Here is a 12748-nt window from a genome sequence, read left to right as displayed (position 1 = left end):
ATGCATGATCTGAGATTCAAGAACGATCTCGAGCACTCAGCCACACGAGCTGCAATGTCCTTACCTCACCTTAGCAAGATCACTACTCCATATGGATTTGTTACGCTTGGGGAAAGTCCATGCGTTAGTAGGAGAGAATCATTGTTTTTCAAGGAAAATGGACATGCAACTTGTTTATTAACTAAGCATGGACATCTGGACTCACAGACGCAGTCGTATTACTCTTTCTCAGAAGGTGAAAACGTAGTAAAATCGGCCTGTGGCGAAGCTTCTGTTCCTCTTCATCTCCAAGACCAAGAGTCTTGTAACTGTTCGGAATCAACGAAATCCGCTCACTTTACCAATAGATCTTTACGAAAAAGATGGCTAAAATGTTTACCTAAAAATCCTTGGCATCGGCGATAAAGACAAATGAACGCATCCTCATACTTGGAACGTCAAACTTGGTCAAAGACTGGACATTACACCCTTTCTGATTTTGACATTGGATGAATACTTACAGCAAAGGCACACAAGCATTTAAATAAAACATCTGTTAACTTGACATGATTTTTCTTGTTTATCCAAATGCTACACTTTAAATGCTGAGGCATGATAAGTTTGCTCATATATATTAATACAGGAGTAGTGTATAATATTGATCATACATTAAGCTCAATTTTTTATTAAAAAATAAATAAATAGTAGATGTCCACATCAGTTTCCAAATTATCATTATTTTTTGGTCACACTTTATTTTACGCCATCACTGTTACAGTGTAATTATATATATAATTATGCATAATTAACTGTTATTACTGTAATAATTACATGTAGCATGTGTAACAAAGACACCATAAAATAAAGCATTACCTTTTGTTTCTCTTAAATTAACCATGATGATGGTAATTAGACTAGACCTGATTGCATTGTCCTCCGTTGGTCCTACCACATACACTCAAATCAGTAAAATATTTGTCACATGGCTTAGGACCTTAAGACTCAGTGTTAAAAATTAGGTTTTGATGTTCCCATAGCTCAGTTGGTATATAATTGCATTAGCAGTATACTTTGAATGCACTGTAAGTCCATTTGGATAAAAGCATCTGCCAAATGCATAAATGTAAAGTAATGTTATCAATGCTTATTGTCATTGTAATAAATGCAATGCTAAAATATGCAAAAAATTATACTTAAAATGACAAACTGTGGGTTACGCAAAATTACTTGGTTGTTGCCACAAAGGTGACACAAAATAACCAGCCTAGCAATAACAGATTTTGATGACATACCAAAGGGTATTTTGGTATAGCAGTTAAACATAAAAACAAACAACATAAACAAAACATAAACCATTTATAAAATAATGAGGAAAATAAGGACTACTCTGTTCTAAAAGACAACAATTGTGTCTTTACCCCAAGTTATCCAATTAAAAATATTATTGTGGGTCCTGATATCACACCTGTTTTAAGTGGGTCTCGAAATACGAAGTTTAGGAACCCCTGGTCTAGAAAAATACTGTGATAACAACTGCTGTGCTATTGCCCAGTGAGTTAAAGGACTATGGGCCAGATGTTAACAGTGTCATTATCACCTAAAGCCTCTATATTTTTCACATGTAAATACATACAGCCATTAATATGTTACATGGTAAAGATGCCTACTACAAATACAATGAGAGATTTAGCCAAACATTTATTTTCTCTTGAAGGGCACTGTACTGATCACCCTCTTCAAGGGACACAAAATGAGCTGTGCTAATGACTTGTAAGCAATGTATTATTTTTACGTTATGTGTCCTAAAGTTTTGTGGTTAACAAAACTCAGGCACCAATTACGCCAAAAATAACAACTGAAGATGTCAGTCATTTAGTATTCATAAAGGCAGATAACCCAGAGTGAAATGGCTTGAAAAAGAATGCGTACATGTGCAAGATTTTGCCAGAATTATACATTTATATTTTTACTCAAGTGAAATAAATGACAAAATAGTACATTTAAAAAAAGGCTGCATGTCTTTAACATATAAGCTGAGCCAGGGGATTTTAAAATCCTAGTAATAAATCATAAGTAAATAATAGTAGTAAGTAATAAATTACTCGTAATCATATTTAGCCTAATATATTTAAAGGTACACTGTGTAACTTTTAGAAGGATCTCTTGACAGAAATATAATATACATAACTGTTCCTTATGTAAGGTCTTTATACAACACTGAAAATATAGTTATGTTTTTAATACCTTAGAATAAGACGTTTTTTTCTACATATACCGTTGTCCTGTGGCGGCTACAGTAACTTCTTTATGCGTTTCGATTGGGAGGGGTGAGCAGTGGACTGAGCCGTTGATTGCAATTTCGCAATCTCACCCCTAGATGCCACTAAAAGCTACACAGAGTACCTTTAAGGCTAGCAGAAAAAATTTCAATGAATGAAAAACATCAGCGCTGCTGCTTATCCACCAGGGGGTGATATTCCAACAAGTATATTCTATTCCACCTTCCATCCATTTGTAGTTGCCATAACAGCAAAACTCATGGTAATATAACATCATACAAAAACATCTTTAAGTACATATATACAAAGGTCAGGCTTCATCTACAACAGTGCTGAACACATGTGTGTATTTAGGCAACAAAAGCGACGAGAGTCTCTGGGCCTCTGCTGATTCTGGAGCGTTTCACTCTCAATTTTACCATCTCAATCACTGTTCTTGATCTCTCCCAGAAGCCAGTAGGTCCTCATTTTCCCCTTTCCCTTCATCTCAATGTCTCCTCTGAGCTCCAGCTGGAAACAGTTGAACTCCTGCAGCACATCTCGAGTGGCAGACGACACATGAATCCTCAGAGCTGCAGGATAACAGCGTGTGAATAATTACAATTTGCTATTAAAAAACGGATTGGTTCAGTTCACTCAGTCAGAACGTTAACTGAACACCACTGGGAAACGAATGTGTTGCTAAACACGATTTACTCATGTAGTTTACACCCCCAGGTATATTAGCTTAAATGAGATATGAAAATCCCTTTCCTTGCCAGTCACACTATTTAATAAACTCTAGAAACCCCACCGGGTCCTTACATGGGTAATGGATGGAATAAGCACAGTGCCTGGGCATCCCCTGTGCAGCAGAATTATGTTCAACTGTGACGGTCAATGCAGAGCAGGTACGTTAATCTTATTCAAGGGGGAATAAATTAGCATTCTGCAATATTCATCTTTTTCCTGATTGCAATTGCTTTGCTTTTGTCACCTGTTATCTAAAACAGGCTGATATGTTTTATCTGTCAAACTTTATGTAGGGAAATGGGTGGTGGGGAAATATTTAAATATAAACGACAATAGAATCTTTTCATCGCCTTTTTACATTTAGATTTGTGAATTGCATTGTGTGAATAACTGTGTGTTAAAAAAACAAACCCTGCAGGATCTCTGTAGAGATACTAAGATAGAAAATAATTATGAATAAAAAGAAAGATAATTACACTGCAAAAAATGACTTTTTACTTATTATTTTACTTTTTACGTATTTTTGTCTTGTTTTTAGTAAAAATATAAAAAAATCTTAAATTAAGATGTACTGTATTTCTTTTATGAGGAAAATGACCTAGGAAAATAAGTCTAGATTTTAGACAAATATAAACTAAATTAGTGCTTAAAACAAACAAAAGAAATCTGCCAATGGAATAAGAAAGATTTTCTTGAAATAAGTTTACTTTTTCATAAACACTTTTTTTGCTTGTTTTAAGCACAAATTCACTTAAATTTTATATTTTATTGTCTAAAACTAGACTTATTTTCAAAGGTCATCTTGATTTTTATATTTTTACTGAAAACAAGACAAAAATACCAAGTAAGAAAGTCATTTTTTTGCAGTGTAGTAATAAAATAATATATCAAAAATATGCACAAAAAAGACTTTCTTACTTAGTATTTTTTCTTGTTTTCAGTAGAAATATCTAAAAATTCTTAAATTAAGATGCATTTTCTTGATGAGCAGAATGACCTAAGAAAAAAAGTCTAGTTTTTGGACAAAAATATACAATTTAAGTGAAAACAAGAAAAATATCTGCCAATAGGGTGAGAAAACCCTTCTTAAACACTAAATTCAAGAAAAATTTTCTCACACCATAGGCAGATATTTTTGCTTGATTTCTCCCCGATTTCACCTAAATTGTATATTTTTTGTCTAGACACTAGACTTATTTATTGGGTCATTGTGCTCAATAAGATAATACATCTTGATTTAGGAATTCTTAAATGTTTCTACTGAAAACAAACCAAAAATACTAAGAAAGTCATTTTTTGCAGTGTACGTATGGCAGACCCAGGGCAAATTCTAAAAAAAAATTTTAATAACGAAATTGAGTATTTTTTACTGTGGTATACAGTTATTAGTTGTCATGTTCGAAATGTTTCTTTGTAAAAAAAAAAAAATCTTTTTGTAAATTTAAAAAATATTTTTTCTTATCTCAAATCCAATATGTTTCTTCAGTTCTTGTCTCACACCCCAATGTAGAAACATTGCTTAAACCATTACCTTCTATTCTGCCCTAAGGCAAAAAGCAGTAACTTTCTTTAATATCAAAAATTAGTTATTGATATTTTTGAGACATTCAAGACCTACTTTATTATGTGCATAAGTATCATGAGTTAAATTTGTTGTTTTTCGAGAAAATAAACAAAGAAGAAATTAACTGACAACTGAAACTCACTAAAAGTCTAAACTTTAAAGTAATTTTTCTCAGTTTCACACTCTAGCGAGTTCAGGTCTTTTGCCTTTGTAGGGCAGTATTAATTGGCCCGCACTGTTGATCACTACATTTGCTATGTGTTTGACTACAGGTAACGTTCAGTGGATTTTGGATCAGTAAATAAAATACTTACGTTCTCCATTCGATTCCATACGAGAGGATGTGTTTACTGTATCGCCAAACAGACAATACCGAGGCATCTTCAGCCCAACTACACCTGCACAGACAGGGCCTGAAATAAAAAAACGTCCATAAACATGCTGTTTAAAGCCAGGCATGCTAATTCAAATTCAAATTTCAGCTTTATTTGTATGATAAAAGAAGATAAATATACATTTATATTTTGCTCACTACATCCCCATAATATGCTTAAGATTACTGAAACACTAGTTCATCATTTGACGAGCTCATATGCAAAAGCCGCTAAACACCATTTCCGTCAAAAATGGCATAAATGATATTAACCAATTGCTCTTGGCACGTATTATGCGTTCATCAAATACTTTAGCTTAGTCCTGCCCACAGTCCATTCAGAATTACCGGTTTGTTGGCAGAATCCATTAATACGACCCTAATAATGATGAAAAAAATGCTCATTGACAAGAAAACATGTCAGAAGGTTTTGAATTTGAACTCTTTATGTATTCCCCTTCTTGATCTCTCTTACCACTATGGATGCCAATTCTTAATTTAAGCTGCTCATCAGGTCGGTGGCGTATCTTGAATGTTTTGACAGCCTCCAATAAAGCAAGAGACATCCGTGCGATCTCACCACCATGCAACTTTCCATTCCGTACCGGCAATCCTGAAACTACCATGTAGGCATCGCCTATTGTCTCCACCTAAGAGCCGATTAGAACAAACCAACCACAGCAGTTTTTTTAGGGGGAAGCATGGTAGATTGAAAAACACTATAATGCTTTCAATTACAAAAAAGACATTTTGCATTTCTATGCTAATTTTGCTAAGAAAATCTATAATTTACTGTTGAGATATTATTTAAAAATGAAATGTAGACAAAATCTAAGAGGACATTATATTATTAAATAAGCAAATTTTACATTTTATAACAACTGCTTTAAATGTAAACGTGCTCAGCACCTCGCAGAGATTTGCCCTTGCTTAAAAAAAATGTCCCATTTAATTCTGATAAAAATCTATTTGATGATATTAAAAAATAATGAAAGAGAAAAGATGCAAATAGGGGCTATATGAAAATAAATAAAAGTGCTAAAAGTTTCACAATGTTAAAGAAACTCTCAAGAAGTTCAAAAAAGATTAAATCACTGCACTCTCCCAACCCAGGGTGCACTGCATTGATCTATCATAACTGATTTTTTCTTGAGTTTTTTTATTTAATTATGCAACAGAGCATATACAAACAGACATTCTTCTTAAATTAAAAAAAATAATAATGAATTTTATTGAAAGGGGACATTTCACAAGACTTTTAAGATGTAAAATAAATTGTTGGTTTCCTGTCCTTAGAGTACATATGTGAAGTTTTAGCTTAAAATACCAGATAATTTATTATAACATGTTAAAATTGTCACTTTGTAGGTGTGAGCAAAAATATGCCGTTTTAGGTGTGTCCTTTAAAATGCAAATGAGCTGATGAAATGCAAACACGGATCACAATGATGGTGATTTGTTTAAATTGAAACTTAATTTTTTCTCTCTTTCTTTCTCTCTGCACTAAATGGCAGTGCCGTGATTGGATAGTGCAGATTAAGGGGTGGCATTATTATAATAAGATCCTGTTCTGACATCACAAGGGGAGCCAAATTTCAATGACCTAATTTTTTACGTGCTTGCTCAGAATGGTTTCCCAAAATTAACCGATTGGGTTGTTCTTTTCACATTTTCTAGCTTGATAAAAGCACTGGAGACCCAATTATAGCACATAAACATAGAAAAAGACAGATTTTTATTGCATATCCCCTTTAAATTAAACTGGTATAGAACATGATATATAAACTTGTATAAGGTTTCAGTGCTATTGTAAGGAAAAAGCAACAATACCTTGTAAACGTCAAAATTGTCTATAATGGCATCAAAGCAGGTGTAGAGGTCATTGAGGAGTGTCACGATCTATAGGAGACAAACTCAAACACTCAAAAGCTTGAATGTCAAACATTAGAATTGTGTCACTTATTCAGGTGTAGGTTGCTGTACCTGCATAGGTGTGCTCTCTGCTGACAGAGCTGTAAAGCCCACAATGTCACTAAAGTAGATGGTAACAGAGTCAAACGCTTCTGCCTGCACCGTCTCACCCCTCTTTAGCTGCTCTGCCACTGAACTAACAAATACAATAGAAATACAGTTACAGTCACACACGTTAAAAACAACTTCTTTATAAAGGTTAGCCAGTATCTACACAGATGTTTATACAGTAGTTCATTTATTTGACTAACTGTGGGAGGATCTGGTACAGTAAAGCTTCAGCCTTGCGTTTCTCCTCCAGGTAAGCTTGGGTTCTCTCCTCTACCAGCTCCTCCAAGTTATTAGCATACTGCTCCATACGTGACAAAAGATTATCCAAGATGTTACTTCTGTGCTCCCTGAGACAGAGAAAAATGAACACAGACAGAAAGAGAAGCTAAAAATCACTGTTAATTATCTTTTGGGGAAAAAGATCATTTTGGAACCCTTATTTTTAAGAGAAATGGAAAATTGGAAATGGATAAAGTGTGTTTGAAACTGTATAGAGCAGACACAATAGTGATGTGGTAAAAAGCTAAGGGCTGGCAACCAAATGTTGCAGGTTTGATTCCATAAAATATAGACAGTAGGCAGACAAGTGAACCGTAAGCTGCTTTGCAATAAACTGTGCAGAAAGACACGGAGAGTGAGAAAAGACAGACCTGTTTTGTTTGCGTAATAACAGACTAATATGATTGAACTCTGGTCTGTCTGATGGTTCTTCAGCCCAACAGCGCTGCATCAGCTGGCCCAGCTCCTCACTATGAGTCTGAGTGTTTACTGATGGCCGTAGGTACGGCCATTCACCCAGAGCTACGCGGTCCACAATCTCTATATACAAAAAAGCATTAAAAAAGAGAAGGAAACAGTGTTTATTCCCAGTTTTCTCTGTTTTCCATCCTTTGATGATCGCTCTTAGCTCAATTCTACATAAAGTAGACTGTGGCTCATCAAACGCAATTTTGTGCTCCCTCTTGTGCTTTTCACAATTTGGTCTAAAATAAAACACTATGAAAGCTCTTCAGATGCAGGCAATCCAATCGTGTGTGTTTGCATGTGTACTGCTGTGACTAGGCTGATTGGATAACCAAACACAGTAGTTTAATTGGTTCACCAGTCTAAAGCCATAATCTTTGTAATTTCATTACTATGGTGACCAAATGTAAGTGTGCTGATGGAGACTGATATGATCTTTTGCTTTGTAATAGCAGGATTCTGTCAATGCTTAATACATCCACTGTGTATGTATATTTGTGTGTGTACCAGGCGTCTATTAAAATGCCACAAATACTAAGTTTATCACACAGAAAGTTTTTGAAAATGTGGCTCAACTGGTAGACAGCACAATGATATGAATACCTAAGTTGTTGGTGCAAATCCCAAGGAATGCATGCAGAGATAGAATATGAAGAGTTTGGTTCCAAAACGCAATAAATCCATTTTGACTCATTTCTGTAAAAATTAGTTTTCTATACCAAGATGAAAACCTGTTATAATCTGTTACAAACTTTCACATAGCATCTTAAGGTTACAAAAACATTAAAACTTCAAATCCAGAATTTAATTTTCAAAGATTTATTATAAAAAAGTTTTTTGTCAAAATGCTATAAATCTATTGAATCAAAATATAAATGTGCATTCATCTTTGCCATGTTCAATTCATTTAGTTGACTAGTGGTATAAATTGATAAAAAACATTAATGGCATTAATCAAAACAGTTACATTGTCATATTAATAACACTGACATTGCTGCTGTCATCCTTGGGACGTCGTCGCTTTTTTGAAAGCGATCAGCTGTAAAATGTTTTGGTCGTGCTTGATTTTCGTTGACTTCAAGTGAAATAATGGAAAGTTTTTCATAAGATCCCTTGGGGTCAATGTGTTAGCATGACAGAAGCTTGATGCTGTCGTGTCAAAATAAGCAACAGCCGGTATTTTTTTTTCTTCGCCCGAGTGCCTCTCACGTTACGTAAATTATTTCATTTTGATGGCTTACGTTTCTTTCCCGCCACAGAAAACCGGTTTATCAATGCCATCAAATGAATTATTATTTTGTTTTTGTTTGTTTGTTGATAACGAAGTACAAAGTAGATGAGGAAAACTAGGATTCTGTGTGTATTCAAAGCTCCGCCCTTATTGTTTACAATGCGTGGAATGGTGCGCTGTGATTGGTTGAGCGGATTTATTGCGTTCTGCAGAGAAGGAAGAGTGCCGTTTGTTGCGTTTTGGAAAAAAGGGAGAAAAGATGACAGAATAGCATGGCGGATATCTGATTTTGCCTTAAAAATTAAGAATTTACTTTTTAATACTGACCAGATACAATACTGATTTTGCTGGTAACAATTTTTTTTATTTATCGCGTTTTGGAATCCAACTCTTCATATGAAGCTTAAATTAACTTTAAGATGAATTGGACAAAAAAATGTTTTTTACAGTATTCTGTATTGCAATTTAGCCCAAAAATTATTTAATTTATCAAACAAAAACCTAAATATCAGTGAAAGAACTAGTAAGCTTTTTATTAATTTCATTTACGGTCACAAATTTGATTCAGTTACTTTATGCTAATCACTTATATTCATATTTTATGCTAAATATGCATATTTTATGCTAACCACCCAAACAAGTGGAATCAGATTTGTTGTGTTCAGTAACTAAAACTGGGATGTAAATCTGTTTATGAAGACACAAAATAACTCAAAATGATGATAAGGATGTTATGAGCAAACACTGCAAGAAGCTCTTCATCCTGTAAGGGCTGTTCTAAACAAACAAGAGATCCATAAAGAGGGTCTGTAATATGTGTGTACAGTGTGTGACAAGAAAATGTCAAGTGTTTTTCACTCTCTACCAAGTAGCAAGGATGGTACTTTGGCTTATTGTGAGCATAAACATCTCCTTTGTTTGTGTTTTATGCATAAATGTGATCTTTTTAGTGAACGTAGTAAGTGAGGATGTGTATATGCTTGCGCGAGAGCACGTCTTCAAATGGTGACTGTTTATGTAAGTAAATTTGTTGACCTCTCTCAAGAACCCGGTTCATTAGTGTCTGTCATACCCTGACACTGTGAAGACTCTTGAGGGTAATTTGTGTGAGAGCTTTGAGATTTATTGACGGTAGAGTCATGCTGCAATATCTCAGAGAGTCTATATTTTAAAGCATTCTGAAAATAGAAAACAAGTTTTTCTGTCTCCTCCAGCTTAAGCAAGATTCTCATAAGAGACACAAATCTAACAGAAAAGATAATACATTAAATTGAATGGCATATTAAAAATAGACCCTTTCTTTATTCTTCACCTGTAGGTTAAAGCAGACATATCAGTAGGATTTAATCCCTAACCTTTTGGGCTGATCGATTCTCCCTCCAAGTAAAAGACTCCTCTACGCAGCGCCACCTCTTGAAGGATGATCCCAAAACTATAGACATCACCTTTCTGCGTGCCTCCTGGAGGAAACGGCTCCATTCTCAGCAACTCTGGAGCCATACACAGCTTACCTACGCATGGGCGTATGCAGATGCACACACATATAGACAAAACAACAAACTGACAGTGAACAACTAAGATGGTGAATGAGGTTTGTGCAGTATGTGTGTGTATTGAAGTTATGAAGCAGTTTAAAAGGTCACATGACTGACGTGCATAATAAGAGTGGGTGTCCTCTGTGTCCGACTCTGTCCTGATGCTGGACAGCCCGTAGTCTGTGATCTTTAGCACGAAACGATTGTCTACCACACAGTTAGACGACTTCAGGTTGCCATGGGATACAATCACACTGTTGTGGAGGAAAGCCATGCCCTGCAGGGAGACGAATGAGAAATCATTTAGAGTGAGAGAGAAAGATAGTTAAGGAAAAAAGCAATATAAGAAAGCAAGGGAAATATGAATAGAAAATGGATATAATCACTTTTAAAACAAATTGCATTTCCTGTTTAAAGAACAATGGCTACCTTCACTATGTCACTGACTAGTGAATATTTGAACATCCAGTCAAGTGTGATACTTTCGTTCTCTAATATGTCCTGTACACAGAGGAAAAAAGAAAAATAAGTCACATTAGAGGTAAATGCACATATTTGTGACCCAGTCTGTGAAAACCAACACTCCACTTTTTTGAAAATATGCTTAATTTACAGCTCCCCTAGTTAAACATTTGATTTTTACCGTTTTGGAATCCATTCAGCCGATCTCCGTGTCCGGCGGCACCACTTTTAGCATAGCTTAGCATAATCCACTGCATCTGACAAGACCATTAGCATTGTGCTAACAAATAACCAAAGAGTTATTTTAAAACTTGACTCTTCTGTAGTTACATCGTGTACCAAGACCGACGGAAAATTTAAAGTTGTGATTTTCTAGGCAGATATGGCTAGGAACTATACTCTCATTCTGGCGTAATAATCAAGGACTTTGCTGCTGTAACATGGCTGCAGGAGGCGCAATGATATTACGCAGTGCCCGAAAATAGTCCCCAGCTATTGAAAGTTACCAAGGGGACTATTGTCAGGTGCTGCGTAATATCATTGCGTCGCCATTTTATTGTGATTTACTCCGCCCAAGTAGTAGTGCTTCGCCTTCTGAGAATATAGTTCCCAGTATGTATACTGTGAAAAGGTCGTTGTGTCTCGTGTCACCTTGTTGTTTGTGCATGGTGTGGCTGTGCAGATCACAACATATAAATAGGAAAATGTTTGTGTTGTTTTGTCGCTTGTTGGGAGCAGTGTGCTGGCTGGAGCCGTTCACTTCCGGTCTTTGTGCTAAGCTAAGCTAGAAGAAGCAAGAAGAAGCTAGCGGGGGCTGCGTCAGACATAGTTACACCACGCACGGAGATGAGAAAAGTATGTATGGACTTATCTAACTCTGGGGATACGGTGAATAAGCTAAATTCCCCAAATCTGGGCGTGTTCCTTTAAGACAAAACAGTGGCACTTTATATAAGATGTTTTTTAAATTAGGACAACTCAAACATGCATTTTAGTCTGGGACTAGAATACGCCTTGTCCAGAAAACCGGCTCTAAGAGACTTTAGCTTGCATTTCATAGACATGATTACATATATCAAATATATTTGGACACTTAACTCAGACTTCAAATGTATAAATGTCAGTGCATTATATAACAAAATATCAAGAAAAAATTCTGTTAAAGAAAGAATAATTTTCTGCAATACAATAAAAAAATTTAAAATAATAAAACAATAAAAAAGGAAAGTGATTTAGAAATAAGTGATTTTCCAAACATTAAAGAACATGATTTTGTTTTGTTACTTTTTATTTCATTCAGTAAGATTTGATTTTTGAAAGTGCCTTAACTGACCAAATATTTTTGGGTTCACTGTACAAACACGTATTTTTTATATTTTCTTTATTTTTAATTTCTTTATTTTCTTTATTTTATATTTTTTTTATTTTGTGTGTGTATAATGTAGGATTGAATGTGTACATAGACTGTGAGTTTGTGTGTGTTCAGTACCTGCAGGCTGCCCCGAGGGCAATATTCAGTGACGATACAGATATTGGGTGGGTCGATGCAGGCACCAATAAAACGGGTCAAATGCTCATTCTGCACATCTCTCATCTGAAGAATAGACACAGACTATGTTTAAGATCTTTACAGGCATTTAAATCACATACATTAGTAGTTTGTTAAGATATTTATAATAGTTATGACCAGATAAGCTGATTTATTTTTTAGCAGAAACAAACATCACACACTTACATGTTTCAGTTCAAACAACACTTTCCTGGTTAACTCGATGCGCTTTCTGTTAATATATTTAATGGCCACAATGTTTCCCTGGGGACATAATA

General features: G+C 35.1%; 1 protein-coding gene across 2 annotated transcripts in view; it reads right to left on the bottom strand.

The window, feature by feature from the left end:
• Positions 1–1918: 1918 nt before the first annotated feature.
• The window catches only part of npr1b (natriuretic peptide receptor 1b), a 49259-nt gene continuing 38429 nt past the window's right edge, over positions 1919–12748 (bottom strand). For both annotated transcript variants that reach the window (XM_055210179.2, XM_055210178.2), the window contains 12 exons: positions 12657–12734; positions 12411–12515; positions 10889–10960; positions 10577–10736; positions 10280–10435; positions 7600–7768; positions 7150–7296; positions 6911–7034; positions 6758–6826; positions 5403–5577; positions 4869–4967; positions 1919–2830 (listed from right to left, as the gene is read on the bottom strand). In XM_055210179.2, coding sequence (XP_055066154.2) covers positions 2682–2830; positions 4869–4967; positions 5403–5577; positions 6758–6826; positions 6911–7034; positions 7150–7296; positions 7600–7768; positions 10280–10435; positions 10577–10736; positions 10889–10960; positions 12411–12515; positions 12657–12734 — 1503 coding nt within the window. In that variant the 3' untranslated portion in view covers positions 1919–2681. The remainder of the gene's footprint in view (positions 2831–4868; positions 4968–5402; positions 5578–6757; positions 6827–6910; positions 7035–7149; positions 7297–7599; positions 7769–10279; positions 10436–10576; positions 10737–10888; positions 10961–12410; positions 12516–12656; positions 12735–12748) is intronic.

This window comes from Misgurnus anguillicaudatus, chromosome 10, assembly GCF_027580225.2.
Source record: "Misgurnus anguillicaudatus chromosome 10, ASM2758022v2, whole genome shotgun sequence".
In the NCBI taxonomy this organism is placed as follows: domain Eukaryota; kingdom Metazoa; phylum Chordata; class Actinopteri; order Cypriniformes; family Cobitidae; genus Misgurnus; species Misgurnus anguillicaudatus.
The sequence above is the reverse complement of the archived record's forward strand: the minus strand, read 5'-3'. Positions and strand labels throughout refer to the sequence as shown.